At 34.1% G+C, this 23,639-nt stretch overlaps 2 protein-coding genes across 2 annotated transcripts; both read left to right on the top strand.

The window, feature by feature from the left end:
- Window positions 1–1,007: 1,007 nt before the first annotated feature.
- Window positions 1,008–21,206, top strand: LOC123540962 (zinc finger protein 677-like). The gene is made up of 2 exons (XM_045326300.2): window positions 1,008–1,069; window positions 16,798–21,206. Exon 2 carries the CDS (start codon window positions 17,630–17,632, stop codon window positions 18,449–18,451), a length of 822 nt encoding a protein of 273 aa, XP_045182235.2. The 5' UTR covers window positions 1,008–1,069; window positions 16,798–17,629; the 3' UTR covers window positions 18,452–21,206.
- Window positions 21,057–21,866, top strand: LOC128549295 (zinc finger protein 677-like). The gene has a single exon (XM_053525864.1). It carries the CDS (start codon window positions 21,057–21,059, stop codon window positions 21,864–21,866), a length of 810 nt encoding a protein of 269 aa, XP_053381839.1.
- The last annotated feature ends 1,773 nt before the right edge of the window (window positions 21,867–23,639 follow it).

Genomic DNA, 23,639 nt, shown 5'->3' with positions numbered 1-23,639 from the left:
TATTTATGGAACTAATACATTTAATAAGTAAGGTCTTACTGCAATTTCTGGTACTTTAAAACAGTTAGAAACATAAAACATGTTCATTTTGAAGACTTTTTTGAGTACATTTTAATGAATTCCGGCCACATAATGTGACACTTCGATTGGAATATTTAGTACACAAGACATTTTATCAATACAGGATATTATGACTATCAAAAGTTTTACGCTAACATTGCATACTCACATAAAAACATGAAAAAAGACAAGGAAATTAACTACATACATCGTCTTTCTGTCAGCCAAGTTGGCACTGAGTTAAGGTCGCTGAACAGAGTTAGGATTATCCGGGTACATGGCGTGTTTTACATTGTCTGTATAAAAATTTGAGTCTTGGGTTTACTTTAGCAATAATATTATTAACAATTGCTTCGCCTGATAGCGTATTCTCAATATTTAAACCTAGATATTTGACTTGCTTTGTAGTTTCTAAGGTATGACCGTTACAAACAATGTTAAAATGTTTAATTTTTCTTAGTTTTTTCTTAGGTCCGAAAAGCATACATTCTGTTTTTCCAAGATGAAGCGAGCTTATTATCAACAAGCCAATCTGAACAGCATTCATAATTGGGGTTACCATTGAAATAACAATGCCACCAAATTGTCATTGTCAGCACAACATTTTCTTCGAGCGTATCGAAAGCTGAAATGTTACTGTTAGCGACCCTACTATAATTAGTTACCTAAAATATTGCACTTGGAAATGGTAGCAGATTTTCAGAAGGTCATTGAAACAGGTCAGTCACTGAAACAGGTCCTCCTACAATAGATTAAATATTTAATTGTAAGTATACATTTGTTGCTGTTTGCTAATTTTATTCAAATATGAAATGGTTGTTTCTTGTGCCACGAACTTTGACCAGACAAGGATATATCGATATAACAAAGACGGAATTGAATTACTATAATGCAACCTATACCGGTTGATACCAGATTATATAAGTTCCTCCCCTTAGTTAATTTTACGCCATTTGCTTGCGAGAGAGAGGACTGAGCAAACAAGTCACATCTTCATTTTAGACCAAAAGTAAGCATTATTTTAATATCTGTTATATACCTTCGAGTAACCAGTTTCCGTTATGGTAAGGAAACAGCGCGCAATTTCGTGAATAATAATTGTATAAACTCAAACTATTTTACTTTGATATCAAGTGAAAATCTTTCCTCGTTTTATCCCCACAGTTTCAAAACGTATTTTCAGGGCCGTCGCCGGGTTCGAAAAAGTGGTCCGGCCATGGGACGTCGAAGGCGTCCCGCGAGTGCCGACGGCAGGAGAGTGGGGAGAGCAGGAGAGGGGGTTTCCCCCTCTCGTAAGGGGGGTTTGGGGGGTCTCCCCCGAGAAAATTTTAAGATATGGGATGCCCGTAAGTACGTTTTCCTTGCATCTTGAAAGCATTTTCCATTAAGATTTTCAGTCAATTTTATAACAGTTTTCAAGGATAACTATCCGACATTTGCCCAATGAATGTTGACCCCTCTGTGAGTCTCATCAGGCGGTGGCATTAATAATGAAGGCTTTATCAAGATTCGAACTTGACAACTTGCCGTCTATGTGAGCAAACATACACACATGACAATAAGCAAGGTCATTAGTTTCATCGTAATGCAACCACGATCTATTAGTGAACCACAAAGGCTGAAAACTTCTGTTCACCGGATTTTTCCGACCAAAGGTGCGTTTCGGAAATTTAAATGTCTTAGGTTGTTTTGGAATTTCAGGTATGACCATTTTGCAGCAATACGTTAAGCAACGAGTTAAGCATACGGTTTCAGAATTTAGAGAAGATAGAAACGAAGTTTATATTATTTTATATTTAGTTGAGATGTACGTAAGCATTTTATTTGATTTAAAGCAATTATTTAAGATTATTCAAAATAATTAGAAGAAATTAGCTTTCGGTTAGTTTTGTTTTATTATACCACGAAAAACACATCTTTTCTAATTTTTTCAAACATACGACTATTTTTTTTTTTCATCAAAACAATTATTATAGATTATAAAAAAATGCCCTTTAGATCATACCGGATTAAAGATATATCAGATAAGCGTTTAATTATGATTAATCCAATCAAGCAGGGTCGATACTTTTGACACGAAGTGTGCCGAAGTTTTCACACCCCGCGGGCAATTATGACAGATACCGCTCTTGCGGATAATTAGCAAGGCAATATTTCGGCACTTTCAATCTAAGCAAAAGCTGAAATTTTATGCGAAAAAACAACTGGTCATGCTCGGCCAAAAAAGTGGTCCGGCTATGGCCGGACCGGCCGGACCGCCTGCGACGGCCTTGATTTTATGTTGCCAACTGATGGGCGCTGCCATTTTTAAACATCAACCGAAACTGACTTCCATTTAGACTGGTAGAACAGTTTTCGTTACCTTTGCGAAATGATTGAATTAAACGGAATGAAAGGTACTGCAATAACAGAGACCCTGTAACATTCGAAATTTATTCATTTTATAACACTTTTGGCTCAAATATACTGTTATGATTTAATGTTCATACATAAATTACCATTCTCGTTGGCTTTGCCAAAGATAGTTGGAGAATACTGCCTGTATTATCGTTTTGCTAGAAGTGGGCTTCTATAAACCTACAGCAATTTTACAAAGAAGTTTACAATGAACAATCTATCTATCAGTGAATATGACAGTTACCTGTGTATTGATAAAATGCTTCGATTGAGACAAATCAGCATGGCCTTTTTAGTAACCAACAACAATACTTCAGGATTTTTTACACTGCACAAAAGTCTTTTCGAGTCTTTAACCATATAAGGTAGTACCTTTTTCTCTCCATTTCGTTAAATTAAATAAAGCGTTTGAACCAACCAGTTTTCCGAGGCTGTGACCTTCTTGTACAAATTTATTATGTAAACAATCGGCTGCAACAGGCTGTTTTAAGGAAACATCGATGTATTATATATAATTTAATGGAAGCAGTAAGGTGCATTATTGCATTAATCTGTTTATACTATTTCACGTTAGTACGGTAAGTAAAACTGTTTTCCTCCACTTTCACGTACTACACGGAGCATTTTTTGGGTGCAGAAGTTGATATGAAGTTTCTGAAGTTGACTTCCAGGTTATGACGTCAGAAAACAAAACAGTGCGCGAGCTACATGTAAATTTTCCGGTATCAAGAAATTAAGGGTATCACGGTTTGAGGTTACTCGAGGGTATATCTGTATTACTTCAACCAATCATTAACGAATATCATGTGCTAGAAAAACCATCTGGAAAAGTGGTATATTTACAGATTATCTGCATTGAAATGATTGATACTGGAAGAAGAAGAAAAAATTTAAAGATAATCTATCAATTTACAGATTTTTCAATCTGCTGTACTGGTACTGATGATAAATCCGGACAGATGTCAGATAAAGTCGACCACCTTGGAAATATTGGATTGCAATTGGTTATTTATAAAGTTGAACACACCATCTAATCAGTCAGGGGTGTAACTGTTTCAAGTTATCGCAGTTTATAACCCATTTGACTTATTGGTTAAAATTTCATAACTTGTTTCAGTTATCATGAAATATTACAAAGCCCTCCTGTGACAATTCCTCATTTTGAATGTGACTAATGCAATTATTTCCTGAATACTTGACCTTTTATCTTTCCAGCTATGCAGTAAAATTTTTTACGCAAAGCTGATAAAGTTTTACCAGAAGCTTTAAAGCTATAAAACTCTTAATATCTCATTATTATCCCATTATGCTTATCAGGTCATGCTCAGACTAAAAGAGAATTTGATTAGCCTCAGTTTGCTACTAATTTCACTTTAAAGGTCACTTTGTGAGAACAGCAAAAAGACTTTTTTTGAATAACTTACCCGAGTTAACTATATTTTATAACTAAATAATACAGGTTATAAAATGCTTGAAAAAGTAACTGAAATAGGTTACATAACTGAAAACAGTTACACCCCTGACTGCTAATAGTTTCCACTTACAACAGCAACTGGTGTAAACAAAAACAAAATTGGTAAATATTCTGTATAAATAAATGACTTACATAAATTTGTATAAAAAATATTTATCCAAAATTACTGGGGAAGAGGGTGTTTTTTGCGCATGCTCACTGTCGAAACATGAAGGCCTGACATTTGGTAACTTTTCATTACTTGATGAGGAATGACTGTTGCAGCTTTTTTGGGAAAGTTTCAATATAATAATACCAAGAAATTTTTGTAAATGACAAAGTGTTCGAATTTATCATCAGTCAACGTTCATACAGTCCCCTTTTTACATACCCCTTTCAGGGCCTCACTTCGTGTGAGTTTGTTTACTAAATGTAAATTTGAATTATGTAAAGTTTTCAGCAAATGTTAAGCTTTATTTTGTTACCTACCATTGATTACAATTTGCAGAAATAAAAAAGTTTAATACAGGTAAAAAACCTCATTTTCTGTTCGGGTTTATCATCAGTAGCAGTACAGATCAAGTGTTTGAAAACTGCTAAAATCATATTTAGACTCAAAATCGCAGCTTGAAATTAAAAAATTGATTTACTTATATAAATGGTAAGCCTATGCGTAAATAAAGGTCAGTTGGAACTTTCAGTAATTTCTGATGACTTTGAAGTTTGATTTTTCTGAAGGAAGTGGCATACTTCATACGGCCTGGTGAGGCTATACATACGGCTCTCCCATATGAATAGTGAAATAGCCCGCAGGTGCCTATTCGTACAGCAGTTTTGTATGACATTGAACTGAAGTCATTCAACTGTTATATTTTTCAATCGATTTCTTTACTTTTCAGTCGCAAGTATTTCAGAAGTATTTAAAACTCTTTAATCCCTGGAAAAATACCATCACAAATTCGATAAATAATAATTGTTATTTGTACGCTGAAATTGGAAGCTTTTATGAAATTCTTGCTTTTCTCTGGACTGATGAATTAAAATAATAATTATAATACTACTGTTTTCTTTAGTATTTAAGACATGGATTGTGCTCATGAAAAAAGTTGTTGTTATATTACGTGTATTTTTTTAAATATTTTATTTATAAATAGCTCAGTCGGGTTGGAGGCTTGTTGAATATTGAATTTTAACAGCATTTTTCATCGTTTTAGATACATTTAGACAGAAAACAGGAAACGGAAATATTTATAATTATTTAATCCTGAGAAAAACACGATCGCAAATTTGATAAATTATTGATAGTAATTATGTCTCCCCTGGGGGACATATTGTTTTTGCCCTGTCCCTCCGTCCGTCCGTACGTCACACTTCATTTCCGAGCAATAACTGGAGAACCATTTGACCTAGAACCTTCAAACTTCATAGGTTGATAGGGCTTATGGAGGAGACGACACCTATTGTTTTTGGGGTCACTCCGTCAAAGGTCAAGGTCACAGGGGCCTGAACATGGAAAACCATTTCCGATCAATAACTCTAGAACGACTTGACCCAGAATGTTGAAACTTCATAGGATGATTGGTCATGCACAGTAGATGACCCCTATTGATTTTGGGGTCATTCTGTTGAAGGTCAAGGTCACAGGGGCCTGAACATGGAAAACAATTTCCGATCAATAACTCGAGAACGACTTGACCCAGAATGTTAAAACTTCATAGGATGATTTGTCATGCACAGTAGATGACCCCTATTGATTTTGTGGTCACTCCGTTGAAGATCAAGGTCACAGGGGCCTGAACATGGAAAACAATTTCTGATCAATAACTCGAGAACGACTTGACCCAGAATGTTAAAACTTCATAGGATGATTGGTCATGCACAGTAGATGACCCCTATTGATTTTGGGGTCACTCCGTCGAAGGTCAAGGTCACAGGGGCCTGAACATCAAAAACCATTTCGGATCAATAACTCAAGAACAACTTGACCCAGAATGTTGAAACTTCATAGGATGATTGATCTTGCACAGAAGATGACCCCTATTGATTTTGGGGTCACTCCGTCGAAGGTCAAGGTCACAGGGGCCTGAACATGGAAAACAATTTCCGATCAATAACTCGAGAACGACTTGACCCAGAATGTTGAAACTTCATAGGATGATTGGTCATGCACAGTAGATGACCCTTATTGATTTTGGGGTCACTCTGTTGAAGGTCAAGGTCACAGGGGCCTGAACATGGAAAACCATTTCCGGTCAGTAACTTGAGAACCATTTGACCCAGAATGCTGAAACTTAATAGGATGATTGATCATGCAGAGTAGATGACCCCTATTGATTTTGGGGTCATTCTGTTAAAGGTCAAGGTCACAGGGGCCTGAACATCAAAAACCGTTTCCGATCAATAACTTGAGATCCTCTTGACCAAGAATGTTGAAACTTCATAGGGTGATTGAACATGCAGAGTAGATGACCCCTATCGATTTTTGGGTCACTGTTAAAGGTCAAGGTCACAGGAGCCTGAACATGGAAAACAATTTCCGATCAATAACTTGAGAACCACTCGACCCAGAATGTTGAAACTTCATAGGATGATTGAACATGCAGAGTAGATGACCCCTATTGATTTTTGGGTCAGTCTTTTAAAGGTCAAGGTCACAGGGGCCTGGTCATGTAAACTAATTTCCGGAAAATAACTTGAGAACCACTTGACCTAGAATGTTGAAACCTAATAGGATGATTGGACATGCAGAGAAGATGACCCCTATTAATTTTGAGGTCACTTGAGCAAAGGTCAAGGTCACAGGAGCCTGAACAGTTGACTTGAGAACCACTAGGCCAAGAGTGTTGAAACTTAGCGGGATGACTGGACATGCCAAGTAGATGATCCCTATTGCAGCCAGCCATCAGTGTCTCTTTGACTTTCGCTCCTGACCCCTATTGACTTCTTGCCTATAGGACTTTGCATTGGGGGAGACGTGCTTTTTTACAAAAGCAATTTCTAGTTAGCACTTTGTACGCCATAACGGTTTTGTGTTTTTCTCGAGACTGAAGAATTTAGTTATTTTAGCATGGATTATGCTCATAAATTGTTGAATTTGTTTCACTACTTTAGTAGAGAGCTATTCATAAATAAATTTTAATATTTCCGGGACTAAAGAGTTATAAATACTTCTGAAATACTTGCTACTGAAAAGTAAAGAAATCGGCTGAATGACTTCAGTACAGTGTAATACAAAACTGCCATACAAATAGACACCTGTGGGCTATTTCAGTATTCGTACGGGAGAGCCGTACAAATAGCCTAACAGGCTATTTAGACGGGACCGTACAAATAGTCACTTCCTTTTCTGAAAATGCCAAAAACTTAAAGTCAACAAAATTGGCATAAACTCACAAATGACCTTAATTTATGCATAACGTACTGTGACAGGAAAGGCCGTACCGGCGACAGTAACCATCAGAACAAATCAACACCCTTTACAATATTTACAAATTTATTTACATAAGATGATTATTTACAATGAATAGATGATATGAAAAAAAAACTGATTATAAGAAAAAAAAAATAAAAGTTCAGTATCACCAGATACAAAGTTCGTATAGTTCCATTCTAATGTGACGTGGTACAGTTCTTTAATTTAATAACGAACTTTAAGTAGCACAAACAATATATGACAACATATCTTCTAGTCCAGTCCCTTTAAACCGTGAATACGTTGGTTCCGTATTGGCTCCCTATGGTGGTAGTGATTGCATCCCTGAGCTGACTTCAGAGGATAACAAAAATCAGCGTCTTTGCGGTTTACGGCACAACCATGGGATGAAAGCTCTGCGCTGGGAAAATCACATCCAGGCGAGTGAAGACAAGTGAACCTCGGGCATTGTACTTCCGGGTTATGACATCACCAGGAAAATCGTCTGGCGGAAGAAGCTAAAATATATAACATATGGTAAGCACCATAGCAAAACAAATAAGTCAGGGCATATAACTGCTCCTTTGGGTACACCATACCTCCGTAGGCTCCCATAAATAATACGTGCTACTTATACAAAATATATGTGCTACTAAATTCATACGTCACGTTATTAAAATACGTCACTAATTACTTCCATTATTACAAAAAGTACTTACTTAAAAGACTAAAATTAAAGTATGAAAAAGATATGAAAAGTATATGATGAAACATTATAGATACGGAAATGATAAACTGCAGCTATTATTTACAACTACAAATTAACAAAATTCAATGTAAATCAAACGTTATATAATAATTTGTATCAATATAATGTCTAATGTCATACAACAAAACGGACATTTTATGTATATGCAATAGACTGGTAACAATTTCAAATTACAATAATATATTACATACACAGTACTAGACTTGCCATATAGATTTATACATAACAATACAATGCAGTAATGGCGTTCCATAATTAACAAAATGTTTGACATAAGTTTTTGCAACAGTGCTTTACAATTATCACGATACAAATTTCAGTATATATCTAACATCTTATATAAACGAAACGTTTAGACTCCTCTTTCGAAATAATTTACAAAAGTCTGAAAAAATTAATAAATTATCCTGACATACCGAAACTAGCCAAAATCATGTGCCGAAAAGTAAATGTTACAGAATTCTGTAGAATGCACAAAAAATTACCAAATAAAAATCGTAATGCAAAAATCATACAAAAATCTAACAAATATATTTCTTACCTCGATCGAGCATAAATTTCTAGCAAGAAAATAATTCAGACATAGATTCGTCTATAATGTCGGAAGGTGGTGTGCGCAAGGCATATCTAGTCCAGTCTATTTAAAGGATAATGTCCCGCCAAATACTAAATTTCATGGGATTCACGGCTAAGCCGTGGACTCCGACTATTTGTGTTTCCATGGGATTCACGATATAGTCGGGAAATCTAACTACTTTGGCGCGGATTGAAATTGACAATTTGAGGCCCATTATAGTGGTTTTGGGAATAAAAACATGAATTACTGAAGTTTATAAAATATCAACTTTCTTATTACTGAACCGAATTTAATGAAATTTACATGGAAATTTAAGTTATGAAATACAGAAAAACATGAGAGGTATTTTATGCGTGAAATCTGACATTTACCTCAATAACTCAAAAATTTACAAAAAGATGATGCAATACCTGCATTTACAATACAGATAAAATAAGGCCCGTATGTCAATTTGTGACACGTACCTGTAAATAAATCAATTAATTTCAAGTTTCGGTTTTGAGAATAAAGGTAATTTCATCAGTTTCATACACACAGTCTGTAAATTTATAGATCTAAAAATCTGTAAAAGATTATCTGTACTGAGTAAATTTACAAATAATCTGTAAATATACCACTTTCTTAGACCTGACAAACGGCGTGACTATTTACATGGCAGCCATGCGAATGATTTCTTATGGACACGGCAGCCGCGCGAATATTTTCTTAGGGACATGGCAATCTTAGTCGGTTGTTCCTTATCGTCGTACCGTGAATCGTACTGAAGAAGCATAGTTGTATACGGAGAATAGCGGAAAAGTATGGATTTCGCAATCTATTTTTAGATAAAATAACGTTCGGCTGACGAGAGTCTTGTTATTGTTGTTTAACTTGTCTCCACTAAATTAATTTAAATATAAGTTTTTCCTCCACACCTTCAAAAAGTAGTCGGTATTAATTCAAGTGAATCGGATGGTGGTCGGAAATTATTTTGTGTATTAAATAAATTTTGTGAAAGTTGTGTACTTTGAATAAAGTGTATATTAGTTATTACGTTAACATTTTAGTATTTTTATACACATTCCGGAAAATAGTTCTGCAGTGCAAATAAGTTGAATAGATGTGGTCATGAATAAAAAAAAATAGATTTATAAATAAATAAATAGTGCATCTCGAATCTTTTATTGTGCAGGAGGGATTATATGATAACAGTGATTTTTTGGCTGTTTTTAGGGCTATATATATATATTTTTTTTTACATATCCCAACCAACAAAACCCTTTCTAGATGTACATGATAATGTAAACTGTACCATTTTAAACATCGGACAATGTGCTTTTGAATCATTTGCTTTTTTAGTGTAACATATTTATGAAAAATATTGCTTTAATCACGACGCAATTGTTCCTTTACTTTAGTGATTATGGCGCAATTTTCCCCTCCTTACGGCCCTGCCACCATTCCCCTAAAACACTATGATACTTTCTTCAAAATTCCGGGCCTTTAAATATATACATCAAAGAACGAAAATTATTGCGAAATCTGTACTTTCAGCAGAAAAAACCTTTCTTCCATAGGCCTTACAATTGCTGCCGTGCGAATAATTTTTAAGGTACATGACTGCCGTGTGAATAACGGAATAGGGACATGGCTGCCATCTCCGTAATATATTATTCGCATGGCAGTCATATATTTAGCCTCGGCATTACACAAATCCCAAATGAGCTGTTCCAATATTGGCAATAATATCCACCCCCACCCAATGTGTGGAAGCAGTTTAAAAAATAAATTACTCCCTCACCTGAAGACATTTACCCCTTCCTACTTCCACACCCCAGTCTATACAGTATTTAATTTGTAGACCTTACGGCCTGCCATGTGATTTCTGCTTACTTCTAAATTTTCGACTGCAAGGCAGACCGATTTCAAAGACTTAGCCTGGCTCCCTGGCTGCATGGTTATTTTTATATAGATACCGCAGGCAAAATAAAAAAAACTTATGCCTCTAAAATAGCACATTTTATCTGATGGCTGAACCATACCTGTCACGGTGGGGAAACCACGTGACTAAATCGGATAACGTGCACGCAAAAGTGCTAAAAATAGGCCCGCTTCAGGTATGTTTTTTCACTATAACTTTTTTGATCCGCCATTGTTTTAAACGAGATAACGTGCATAAACCCCGCAATAAAAAGCTCTTTCATCGGATATATGTAACTTAATGAAACTCTCTCCCGTTTTTACGTAATCCTTGCCCAACCGATTCGAAAGATGCAAAATATTTTGGTAACGAACACGTCTGTTCACAAGTTACGCACCTAGCACAGATTCTGCAGAGAATTTTCGCTGGAATTAGGTTTAAAATAAAGCTTATCATTGTCCAAAGTCCTGTACCAAATATTTAACATGACTATTCAGGAATATTAAAGATATCGTAAGATAAAGGGTGCGGTAACGTACACGTTGCGGTTTTCAGGAGGTGACGTACACGTCATTTTTCCCCAGAGGGTAACGTACACGTCAAAAACTATTTATCATGCATGTAGAACATCTTTGTCTTTAAATGACTGAACTGTAAACATTTTGATATTGTTAAAAAAAGATGCAGATGCTGGGAACAGGCTGTTTTTCTTTCGGTAGGTTAGTATATACAGAAATGCTACAGTGAAAATGAATAGCATTTGGAATTTTATGGTCTAATCGTGTATGTTATTTTGACAACTAGACATTGTTAGCAGTTGCCATTTTAAATGTCAACTTTTTTTTTCTCCAACTATCAAAAGTTAATTAGTTTTCTGGGAATAAACCATGTCCGTCTGTCAGCAGGGTTTAATCAAATCCATATGTTCAAATCTTTTTGATGACCCGTTGAACTGTAAACATTTTTTATATTGTTAAAAAGATGCTGAAATTAGTATAAATTCTGGACGATAACTTGAACGATAGCATGCTTGATAACCATGATTTTTCTTTATTAAAACGTTACAATACAGAAAATCTTTTTGTTTAATATGACAGCATGCACCTTATTTGAATCATTGACAAACTGTTTGAGTTCTATCATGCATTGGACCATAAGAATCAGCCAATAATATAAACACGTTGTCGTTTAAATTATCGTGCGGGAGTAATGTTATTCTTTCTGTGTGTTAGTGACAGTTTGTTGGTCAGCTAGTTATTCATTTAGACTTCCTTACTGAAACAACATATCAGTATTGACCTAAATTTTGCATATCTAAGGACATAGTCATTCCACGGTTGATTAAATTATAAATGCTGACATATTCTGATAATATAGATCTATAAATGCGTCAGTTACATTCAAAGCTTTAAAGTAACAGCCTCGGTTATGTTTAGGCTGTTCATTTACAAAATCAAATACCTTATATAAGCATTAACGAGATTACAGTTAACTATTTTACTAAACTAAGCTATATTGGATCGCAAAAAAAGTTAGAAAATGTCGCAAAAAAGTTGATTTTTTTAACCAAGTACAGTTGACTTAGACAGATTTTGTGTCGCCTACTACAAAGTAGCTGCGACATATCGTCCCCTTAATGCAAAAAGGTACCATGAGCATATGAATAAAGAAGGCACTTTTTTTTTTGCAGTAAGGGGGCGATATAGTGATCATTTTTCCGTCGTCCGTCTTTTTGTCCGTTGGCGACCGGCTGGCGTCCGTCACGCTTCTTATCCGGAGCATAACTCAAGAAATAATAAAGGTGCTAATTTGTTACTTCATACAATGATCGAACACAGTGAGAGGATGTGCAGTATCAAAGAACCATAACTCTAGGTGGTCCCATTTTTCAATTATCTCCCCTTATCCTTATAAAAAGACTTGTCCAGAGCCCAAGTCAAAAACTATTTGAAGAATTTGATGATACTTTACACATTGACAGAGGAAGCGCAGTGTAATGGTCACATTTTTAAATTACCTCCCTTTATCGTTATATAGAAAGCTTGTCTGAAGCCCAAGTCGAAATTATATAAAGGATTGACTTGAAACTTTGCACCTAAATAGAGGTCCAATGAAAGGAAGTACAGTGTCAAAGAACCATAACTCTAACTGATCTTATTTTTGAATAACCTCCCTTTATCTATGGAAACAACTTTTCTGGGGCCAATGTCAAAACCATAAAAAGGATTGTCTTGATACTTGATACATTGATAGAGGTCAGTGAAGCAAAGTGCAGTGTCAAAGAACCATTACTTTAGCTGACCCCATTTTTGAATCACCTCCCTTTATGCATGAAAAGGAAAAGCAAGAAGCTTGACTGAAGCCCAAGCCAAAAACTATGAAGGATTGATTTGATACTTTGTACATTAATACAGGTTAGTGAAAGAAAGTGCAGTGTTAAGGAATCATAACTCTTACTGACTCCATTTTTAATTACCTCTCTGTATGTATAAGAAACTTGTATGGAATCCAAGTAAAATCAATGATATAAAAAATATAAACATGTCAAAAAGAAAAGTAACAAGTTTTTTTCTGTTGTTATTTTTAGAAAATGGGTCGTCCGAAAAAAGTTTTTCCCACAACAGTGGTAGGTTCACGCTCCACTATGTCTCTTCTCGTGCGCCTTTAAATTACTTTTTCTCCGAAAAGACATTTCGCACTCCTGGCAAATATATTCATTCTCCGTGCTATAAATAGATAATAGTTTTACTGCTGTTACTCTCGGTGCAACAATTATACCTATATGCGTATTTAATACTTCTTTTTGTTTGTCTCTATCAAAAGTCAGAATCATAATTATGGTGCGGACAACTAAACTAACTATCGTTACTGGAAAGAACAAGTACTAGGCTTCCATCACCCGTAAGCAACTGTCAACTTTTTCACTCAAAGATACATGGTCAGTTGCGCATATGATGGATTTAGAGCAAAATAATTTCAAAATTTTATCATCTTGCCTATTTATGTATAGATATACAAGAGCTGTAAACGTGTAATTATTTCCAAGCTAGGATGAAGACCGACTCTACACATTTTCACTGTAGCATTTCTGTGTATATTAACATACCGAAAGAAAAACAGCCTATTCCCAGCATTTGCATCTTTTTTAACAATCAAAATGTCAAAATGTTAACAATTCAGTCATTTAAAGACAAAGATGGTCTACATGCATGATAAATAGTCTTTGACGTGTACGTTACCCTCTGGGGAAAAATGACGTGTACGTCACCTCCTGAAAAACCGCAACGTGTACGTTACCGCACCCTTTGTCTTACGATATCTTTAATATTCCCGAATAGTCATGTTAATTATTTGGTACAGGACTTTGGACAATGACAAGCTTTATTTTAAACTTAAATTCCAGCGGAAATTCTCTGCAGAATCTGTGCTAGGTGCGTAACTTGTGAACAGACGTGTTCGTTACCAAAATATTTTGCATCTTTCGAATCGGTTGGGCAAGGATTACGTAAAAACGGGAGAGAGTTTCATCAAGTTACATACATCCGATGAAAGAGCTTTTTATTGCGGGGTTTATGCACGTAATCTCGTTTAAAACAATTGCGGATCAAAAAAGTTATAGTGAAAAAACATACCTGAAGCGGGCCTATTTTTAGCACTTTTGCGTGCACGTTACCCAAGTTAGTCACGTGGTTTCCCCACCGTGACCTATGTTCGGAGCCAGGGGCAAGAAAAATGCCAATGTAGAAACAACCTGCTGGAGTTACTTCCCTCTCAATGAATAAACTTATATAGGCCTATATATGTAGATAAGAACAAGGCAGCGGCTACGATTACGGTACCGTAATCCTAGCCTCCGATTCTAGGATTACGGAAGTTCCGTATTCCTAGACACAGCTATGAGGATAGGCTAGGATTACGGAAATACTTAAGAGGCATCAAATGTATGTTAGGACATGCACACATGTTATTGTAAACTAACTTATTTCACTAAACATATCGTGTGTGTTTTTTTTCATGCCTGCCCTATTATTTCGTGCTATCGATCAGCCATTTCGGGTTAGTATAATCTTAAAGAAACAGGCGAAATCAACATCCGTATGTATAAATAAGTTTTTCTTTCCAAAACCACACTTAATAAATATATTTCTTGTTTGAAAATTGGCAGACAAATGAAGAATTATATATATTCTTAATAATAGCTCAAAAATATTTTTTTAAATATTTATTCCTTAAAAGTTTATGATTTGCTTTTGCCAGTCACTTTAGATTTCCTCGCATATAGAATCGGGCGAAATCAACACCCGTATTCGTTTTCGTATTTCAGTTCGCTATTTTAAGTGAAAAAAGTAAGTTTACAACATCATTTATGCATGTATTATATTTGATGCCTCTTAAATACTTCCGTAATCCTAGCTTATTCTCATAGGTATGTCTAGGAATACGGAACTTCCGTAATCCTAGAATCGGAGGCTAGGATTACGGTACCGTAATCGTAGCCACTGCCTAAGAACAAACATAGGGATAGGAGCCAGTCTATCAAAGACTGACAATTACCATATGTTATAGTCTAGTCCAAAAAGTAAAAAAAGTTGGTGAGAATGCTGTTGTTAATGGTACATGAATATTAATTATTATTAAAGTTTCTTCATGAAACAAAAGTTAGAAAAGAAAACAAATCCCTACTTACCTACCCTAATATTTTTTGTCAGGTAACATTAAAAAGGTATTTTTTCTGGCCCAAGACAGCTGTGACCGTGGGTCGCTGAACCCGCCCGGTTTGTCGGTACTGTGTAAGCTTTTTGTGGAATCTAGCTCGCCAAGTGGTGACGCTCATCGCCCTCTTTCTATGATAGTAGGTCACGAGCTAAATGATTAGGATGCAGATTGCAGTTACAAAAACATTTGTGGTGTTTTCCGTATTTTATTTCCGCAATAATAAATATTGACATTGTCCACATTATAAGTTTCAGCATAATTCTACTAAGTCCAGATTAACTTTATAATTAAGTGTAGATAATAAAGTCCAGATAGTTAGGCTAGCACCAAATATTAATCATTTCTTAAGTAAGTTATTTTAAATGTAATTCCTTGTAAAGCAACTTGAAGACTGATTTTTGTATAAAACAAATGTTACAGTTTCAAAAGAGGTTGGACATCAAAAAATGTCTTTAACCAATAAAAATCTATTTCAACTAATTTGCATAAATGGTAAATCTAATTGACATGTGAGATTTTACTATTTTGACACTAATTAAATAAAATCTGGCAGGAAATACTTTGATCAGTAAGTGTTCACTTTTTGGCTTGCAGCTATCCAGTTAAGACGATTAACAATCAAACAAAAATGTCAAATGACTAGGAAAGTATTTTATCAAAGGTTCTAAACAGATAGTGTGAATAATGTAACAATAGAACATATGGCTTAAGGTCTTAATGTCAGACACATAGGAAAATAAACTGAAGCCATAGGATAAAGCTATATCTAAGAATGTAATTTTAAAGTATCAATTTTGAATTAAGGTGAAAATCATAAAATCCAGTGACATATACATTTTCAATTAGAAAATAAGTATAATAACAAATTTATATGAAAATATGTAAGAATAACCAAATATTCAGTGTTACGCAATAAAACAGTAATGAAGAATTCAATACCATGTTACACATACATAGCCTATGGAATGATATGAATACAAAAACTCTTCTGTTAAATTTGTAGGAGATTTGCATTAACAATTATATAAATTATTTAGTCGAAATTCATTTTAAATTTAAGTTTCTAAAACTATTATTTCCTCCCTTTTTCTTTCTTGTTTGCACATTCAGATTGCACTTAAATAATTTCAAAAGTTACACACAATTTAAAAACTTGCCTACTTGTTCTGACATAGCTACATTGTATACCCTTAATCAAGTATTGAGATGAAAAATCAACACAAGCACAATTTAAAACTTACCCTGCTAAATTTCTAAAATGAACTTGTCCATCTTTCAATTTGGACAGTACCGTTAATTGTTAAAAGAGGTGATAACAAAAAGATGCTGACTGAATGGCGAACAGCTGATCAGCTGATCTTGGTCTGCATTGGTCGCAAAGGCAAAATCATTTGCCGCCAGCAGGCTAAGGGTTAAATAGGGATTGAGTGAATTTTGTCTTGAATTTCCCTACATGAGAATGGCTGGTTGTTTTATATATGTGTAATTTTCTGTAACATTTTGTCTTTTGTAGGTCTATACAGATGTAAAACCAACATATCTCATTGATGCCAGCCTTTGTATAAATCAGCATTATGAGAAGTGTAGGCACATGAATTAATGAGTACAGGTGTAGAAAATGTCAGAAACAGTATGGTCATGACGTAGAAGAAATAGTACAAAAGTGATATTTCTTATAATACATGTCACAGAACTAAGCTCTATAGGCGACATTTAAAATATGTACATGAAAGAAACACTTTAAATCTAATGTTGATGGTAATGTTTATAATTCAATCAGCAAATATTGAGAATGTTATCTCAGATGTCATCTAAGAAACATATGAGAGGAAATGCACAAGAAAAATGCATTGTGATTTTGCATGCGATTAAAAAGGTTATCTGAATAAACAGCTGGGAAAATGAACAGAATACAAAAGCTTTAATAATAAGTGAATAAGCTTTAAATGAGATCATGTAACTCATTTCAGAATACATGCATGAGAGAAACGTTTTGAATGCATTGTTTAATAGACACAGTTACTTGATTATGCATTTAATGCAAGTGCTAATCTTAAATCTCAAATCAGGATACATATGGGACAGAATCGTTAAAGAGGCATAATGAGTAAACCTACAAGAGAAAAGCTATTTAAATGTACTGTTTGTGATCATGCATGTAGTCAACGCAGTAATCTTAAATTACATATGAGAATACATTCGGGAGAGAAAAGCTTCTCAAATGTGGTTTTTGTGAATATGCATGCCATAACAGTGCTAATTTGAAGAGGCATTTGAGAACTCATACTGGAGAAAAATGTTTTAAATGTGATGTTTGTGATTACGCATGTACAGATGGAAGTGCAATGAAGAAACATATAAGAATGCATACTAGAGAGAAACATTATAAATGTTACTATTGTGATATCACATGTAGTGATAGAACTGCTATAAAAAGACATTCAAAAAAGCATACAGGAGATATATGTTTTAAATGTGGTTTTTGTGAATATGCATGCAATTACAGTGTTAATTTGAAGAGACATATGAGAACCCATACTGAAGAAAAACGTTATAAATGTGATGTTTGTGATTATGCATGTAGAGATAGCGGTACAATGAAGAGACATATAAGAACACATACAGGAGAGAAACCATATAAATGCGATGTTTGTGATTATGCATGTGTAGATAGTGGTACTATGAAGAAACATAAAAGAATACATACAGGAGAGAAACCATATAAATGTGATATTTGTGATTATGCATGTGTAGACAGTGGTACTATGAAGAAACATAAAAGAATACATACAGGAGAGAAACCATGTAAATGTGATGTGTGTGATTATACATGTAGAGATAGCGGTACAATGAAGAGACATATAAGAATACATACAGGAGAGAAACCATATAAATGCGATGTTTGTGATTATGCATGTGTAGATGGAGGTACTATGAAGAAACATATAAGAATACATACAGGAGAGAAACCATATAAATGTGATGTGTGTGATTATACATGTAGTCAACATAGTCATCTGAAGACTCATGTAAGAATACATACTGGAGAGAAACGATTTAAATGTGATATGTGTGATTATGCATGTAGTCAGAATAGTAATCTGAAGACACATGTAAAGAAAAAACATACAGGAGAGAAATGCTTTAAAAGCGATGATTGCGAATAAACATGTAGTTGTAAAAGTGCTATGAAGAGACATACAAGAAAACATACAGAAGAGAAACATTTTAAATGTGATGTTTGTGATTATCATGATTATGCATGTATTTAACATAATGATCTGAAGAAAGATATCAAACTACATACTGGAGAGAAACGGTTTTAATGTGATGTATGTGATTATGCATGTAGTCAACATACGGATTCGAAGAAACATATCAAAATACATACTGGAGAGAAACAATTCAAATGCGATGTGTTTGATTATGCATGTAGTCAACATAATCAGGGCTGGCATAAATTCTCCTGCGTTGAATGTGCACATGCATTGTACGTACACTATTAACTTTAGTCTGTATATTGTACACACAATATGTTTGTACATCCAGTAGGGGTTATATAATACATTCTGGAAAGAATTGCTTCAGATGCAATAAATGTGAATATGCATGCAACTACAGCGCTAATTTGAACAGGCACTTTAAAGAAAGGTTTTAACTGATATGTATTATGAGTAGTAATTTGAAGGTTCGTGTAAAAATATCTACAAGAGAGAAATGCTAAAGATATGCTTGTAGCATGTTTAGAGATTGTTCATATATAGAAGGAAGTACTATGAAAAGACATAAAAGAATGCATACAGGAGACAAACATTTTAAATGATAATAATGTGAAATACACTAAATACAGGGAATAATGAGTGTGCATTTAGTCAGAAGAGTGATCTGAAAAACACATAATTAGTCAGAAGAGTGATCTGAAAAACACATATAAAAATACGCACAGGGAAATGGATAAAAGTTATGTTTTTTATCATACATCTGGTACATTTAACCAAAGTAATTTGTAAACACATCTTTGAATGCATACAGGAGAGAAAACACGAAACTGTTTTTATATGTATGTGATTACGGTGCTAATTTAAAAGAAAAATTGATGAAAAGTATACAGAAGATGTTTTAAATGTAGTCATATTCAAATGCAGTGTTACAGTTTGCTGTAATGTGTGTAATTAAAAGACTTATTTGGAGGCACATGTGAGAAAACATACAGAAGATAAACTCTTTAAACATGTTAAATAAGCACTGTTGACTTTTTGGCTTGCAGCTATCCAGTTAAGATGATTAACAATCAAACAAAAACGTCAAATGACCGGAAAAGTATTTTATCAAAGGTTCTAAACAGATAGTGTGAATAATTTAACGATAGAACATATGGCTTAAGGTCTTAATGACAGACACATAGGAAAATAAACTGAAGCCATAGGATAAAGCTATATCTAAGAATGTAATTGTAAAGTATCAATTTTGAATTAAGATGAAAATCATAAAATCCAGTGACATATACATTTTCAATTAGAAAATAAGTATAATAACAAATATGAAAATATGTAAGAATAACCAAATATTCAGTGTTACGCAATATAACAGTAGTGAACAATTCAATACCATGTTACACATACATACATGTAGCCTATGGAATGGTATGAATGCAAGAACTCTTCTATTAAATTTGTAGAAGATTTGCATTAACAATTATATATTTAGTCGAAATTCATTTTAAATTTAAGTTTCTAAAACTATATTTCCTCCCTTTTTCTTTCTTGGTTGCACATTCAGATTGCACTTAAATAAATTCAAAAGTTACACACAATTTAAAAACTTGCCTACTTGTTCTGACATAGCTACATTGTATACCCTTAATCAAGTATTGAGATGAAAAATCAACACAAGCACAATTTAACCCTTACCCTGCTAAATTTCTAAAATGAACTTGTCCATCTTTCAATTTGGACAGTACCGTTAACTGTTAAAAGGGGTGATTACAAAAAGATGCTGACTGAATGGCGAACAGCTGATCAGCTGATCTTGGTCTGCATTGGTCGCAAAGGCAAAATCATTTGCCGCCAGCAGGCTAAGGGTTAAATAGGGATTGAGTGAATTTTGTCTTGAATTTCCCTACATGAGAATGGCTGGTTGTTTTATATATGTGTAATTTTCTGTAACATTTTGTCTTTTGTAGGTCTATGCAGATGTAAAACCAACATATCTCATTGATGCCAGCCTTTGTATAAATCAGCATTATGAGAAGTGTAGGCAAATGAATTAATGAGTACAGGTGTAGAAAATGTCAGAAACAGTATGGTCATGACGTAGAAGAAATAGTACAAAAGTGATATTTCTTATAATACATGTCACAGAACTAAGCTCTATAGGCGACATTTAAAATATGTACATGAAAGAAACACTTTAAATCTAATGTTGATGGTAATGTTTATAATTCAATCAGCAAATATTGAGAATGTTATCTCAGATGTCATCTAAGAAACATATGAGAGGAAATGCACAAGAAAAATGCATTGTGATTTTGCATGCGATTAAAAAGGTTATCTGAATAAACAGCTGGGAAAATGAACAGAATACAAAAGCTTTAATAATAAGTGAATAAGCTTTAAATGAGATCATGTAACTCATTTCAGAATACATGCATGAGAGAAACGTTTTGAATGCGTTGTTTAATAGACACAGTTACTTGATTATGCATTTAATGCAAGTGCTAATCTGAAATCTCAAATCAGGATACATATGGGACAGAATCGTTTAAGAGGCATAATGAGTAAACCTACAAGAGAAAAGCTATTTAAATGTACTGTTTGTGATCATGCATGTAGTCAACGCAGTAATCTTAAATTACATATGAGAATACATTCGGGAGAGAAAAGCTTCAAATGTGGTTTTTGTGAATATGCATGCCATAACAGTGCTAATTTGAAGAGGCATTTGAGAACTCATACTGGAGAAAAATGTTTTAAATGTGATGTTTGTGATTACGCATGTACAGATGGAAGTGCAATGAAGAAACATATAAGAATGCATACTAGAGAGAAACAATATAAATGTTACTATTGTGATATCACATGTAGTGATAGAACTGCTATAAAAAGACATACAAAAAAGCATACAGGAATTAAATGTTTCAAATGTGGTTTTTGTGAATATGCATGCAATTACAGTGTTAATTTGAAGAGACATATGAGAACCCATACTGAAGAAAAACGTTATAAATGTGATGTTTGTGATTATGCATGTAGAGATAGCGGTACAATGAAGAGACATATAAGAATACATACAGGAGAGAAACCATATAAATGCGATGTTTGTGATTATGCATGTGTAGATGGAGGTACTATGAAGAAACATATAAGAATACATACAGGAGAGAAACCATATAAATGTGATGTGTGTGATTATACATGTAGTCAACATAGTCATCTGAAGACTCATGTAAGAATACATACTGGAGAGAAACGATTTAAATGTGATATGTGTAATTATGCATGTAGTCAGAGTAGTAATCTGAGGACACATGTAAAAAAAAAACATACAGGAGAGAAATGCTTTAAAAGGGATGATTGCGAATAAACATGTAGTTGTAAAAGTGTTGTGAAGAGACATACAAGAATACATACAGAAGAGAAACATTTTAAATGTGATGTTTGTGATTATCGTGATTATGCATGTATTTAACATAATGATCTGAAGAAAGATATTAAACTACATACCGGAGAGAATCGGTTTTAATGTGATTTATGTGATTATGCATGTAGTCAACATACGGATTCGAAGAAACATATCAAAATACATACTGGAGAGAAACAATTCAAATGCGATGTGTTTGATTATGCATGTAGTCAACATAATCAGGGCTGGCATTAATTTTCCCACATTGAATGTACACATGCATTGTACATACACTATTAACTTTAGTCAGTATATTGTACACACAATACGTGCGTACATCCAATAGGGGTGATTAAATACATACTGGAAAGAATTGCTGCCTTCAGATGCAATAAATGTGAATATGCATGCAACTACAGCGCTAATTTGAACAGGCACTTTAAAGAAAGGTTTTAACTGATATGTATTATAAGTAGTAATTTGAAGGCGCGTGTAAGAATATCTACAAGAGAGAAATGCTAAAGATACCGTATAAGTACTTATTTCTGCGGGCTGAATATTCTGCGATTTTTACAAAAATTATGTGGTATTAACTTTCTGCGTACCTTATTTCTGCAGTGTCTTCCTTCTCACGTTGATGGGATTTATTTCTGCGGTTCTGATTTCACCAGTTGTTTTATTAATTTCAAATAGACAGGTACGTATTTGCTGTTATTTTGACAGTTATGTTGGCTTCCGGTTTGAAAATAAAAGTTGAAGGGTACTGATGAAACGTCGTCATCATCACATTATGAGTGTTAAATGCAAGGAGGAACAGCCATTTTATAAATACGGTTATGCCAAACAAACACGAAAAATGTCTGAATCTATGATTTGCAAACATTCTTGTCTGTGCATTGTAATGGTATGATAATTTTGTTAATCACGCCTTTTTCAAGTCCCATACAAATAACGGTAAATTTATATGACCGACGGATCGGTTAAAAAAAGATACAAAGAATACAATGGATTGTGTTTGTCACATAATTTAAGAAAATTGAAACTGAGAGCTGACCGCTCAATGGTGAATGAAAACCAAAACAAATTCGATGTTTTTATTATGGTTTATTCAACAGCAAAAAAATGATAAAATGGTTCTATTATATTACCGTTACTACTAAATTTTCAACTTGATTCGCCAGCCTTTGGCTGTATGGTTGACAAAAGTCGATAACACTAACGAACGTTGTATTATACTTAACCGGATTATAATGGCGACTTGTATCGTGGTATCACAGCATGTCAGGACAAAATTTTCTGCGGATTTTACATCTGTTAAATAAAGTTCCCGCAGAAAAAAGTACTTATACGGTATGCTTGTAGCATGTTTAGCGATTGTTCATGTATTGATGGAAACACTATGAAAAGACATAAAAGAATGCATACAGGAGAGAAACATTTTAAATGATAATTATGTGAAATACACTTAAGGCAGGGAATAATGAGTGTGCATTTAGTCAAAAGAGTGATGTGAAAACACATATAAGAATACCTACTGGGAAATGGATAAAATGTTGTGTTTTTTATCATATATCTGGTACATTTAGCCAAAGTAATATGTAAACACATCTGAGAATGCATACAGGAGAGAAGAAACGAAACTGTTTTTATTACGCATGTGATTACAGTGCTAATTTAAAAGAAAAATTTATGAAAAGCATACAGAAGATGTTTTAAATGTAGCCACATTCAAAC

This window comes from Mercenaria mercenaria, chromosome 16 (assembly GCF_021730395.1).
Source record: "Mercenaria mercenaria strain notata chromosome 16, MADL_Memer_1, whole genome shotgun sequence".
Classification (NCBI taxonomy): Eukaryota; Metazoa; Mollusca; class Bivalvia; order Venerida; family Veneridae; genus Mercenaria; species Mercenaria mercenaria.
This window is presented reverse-complemented; position numbering and strand designations above follow the sequence as displayed.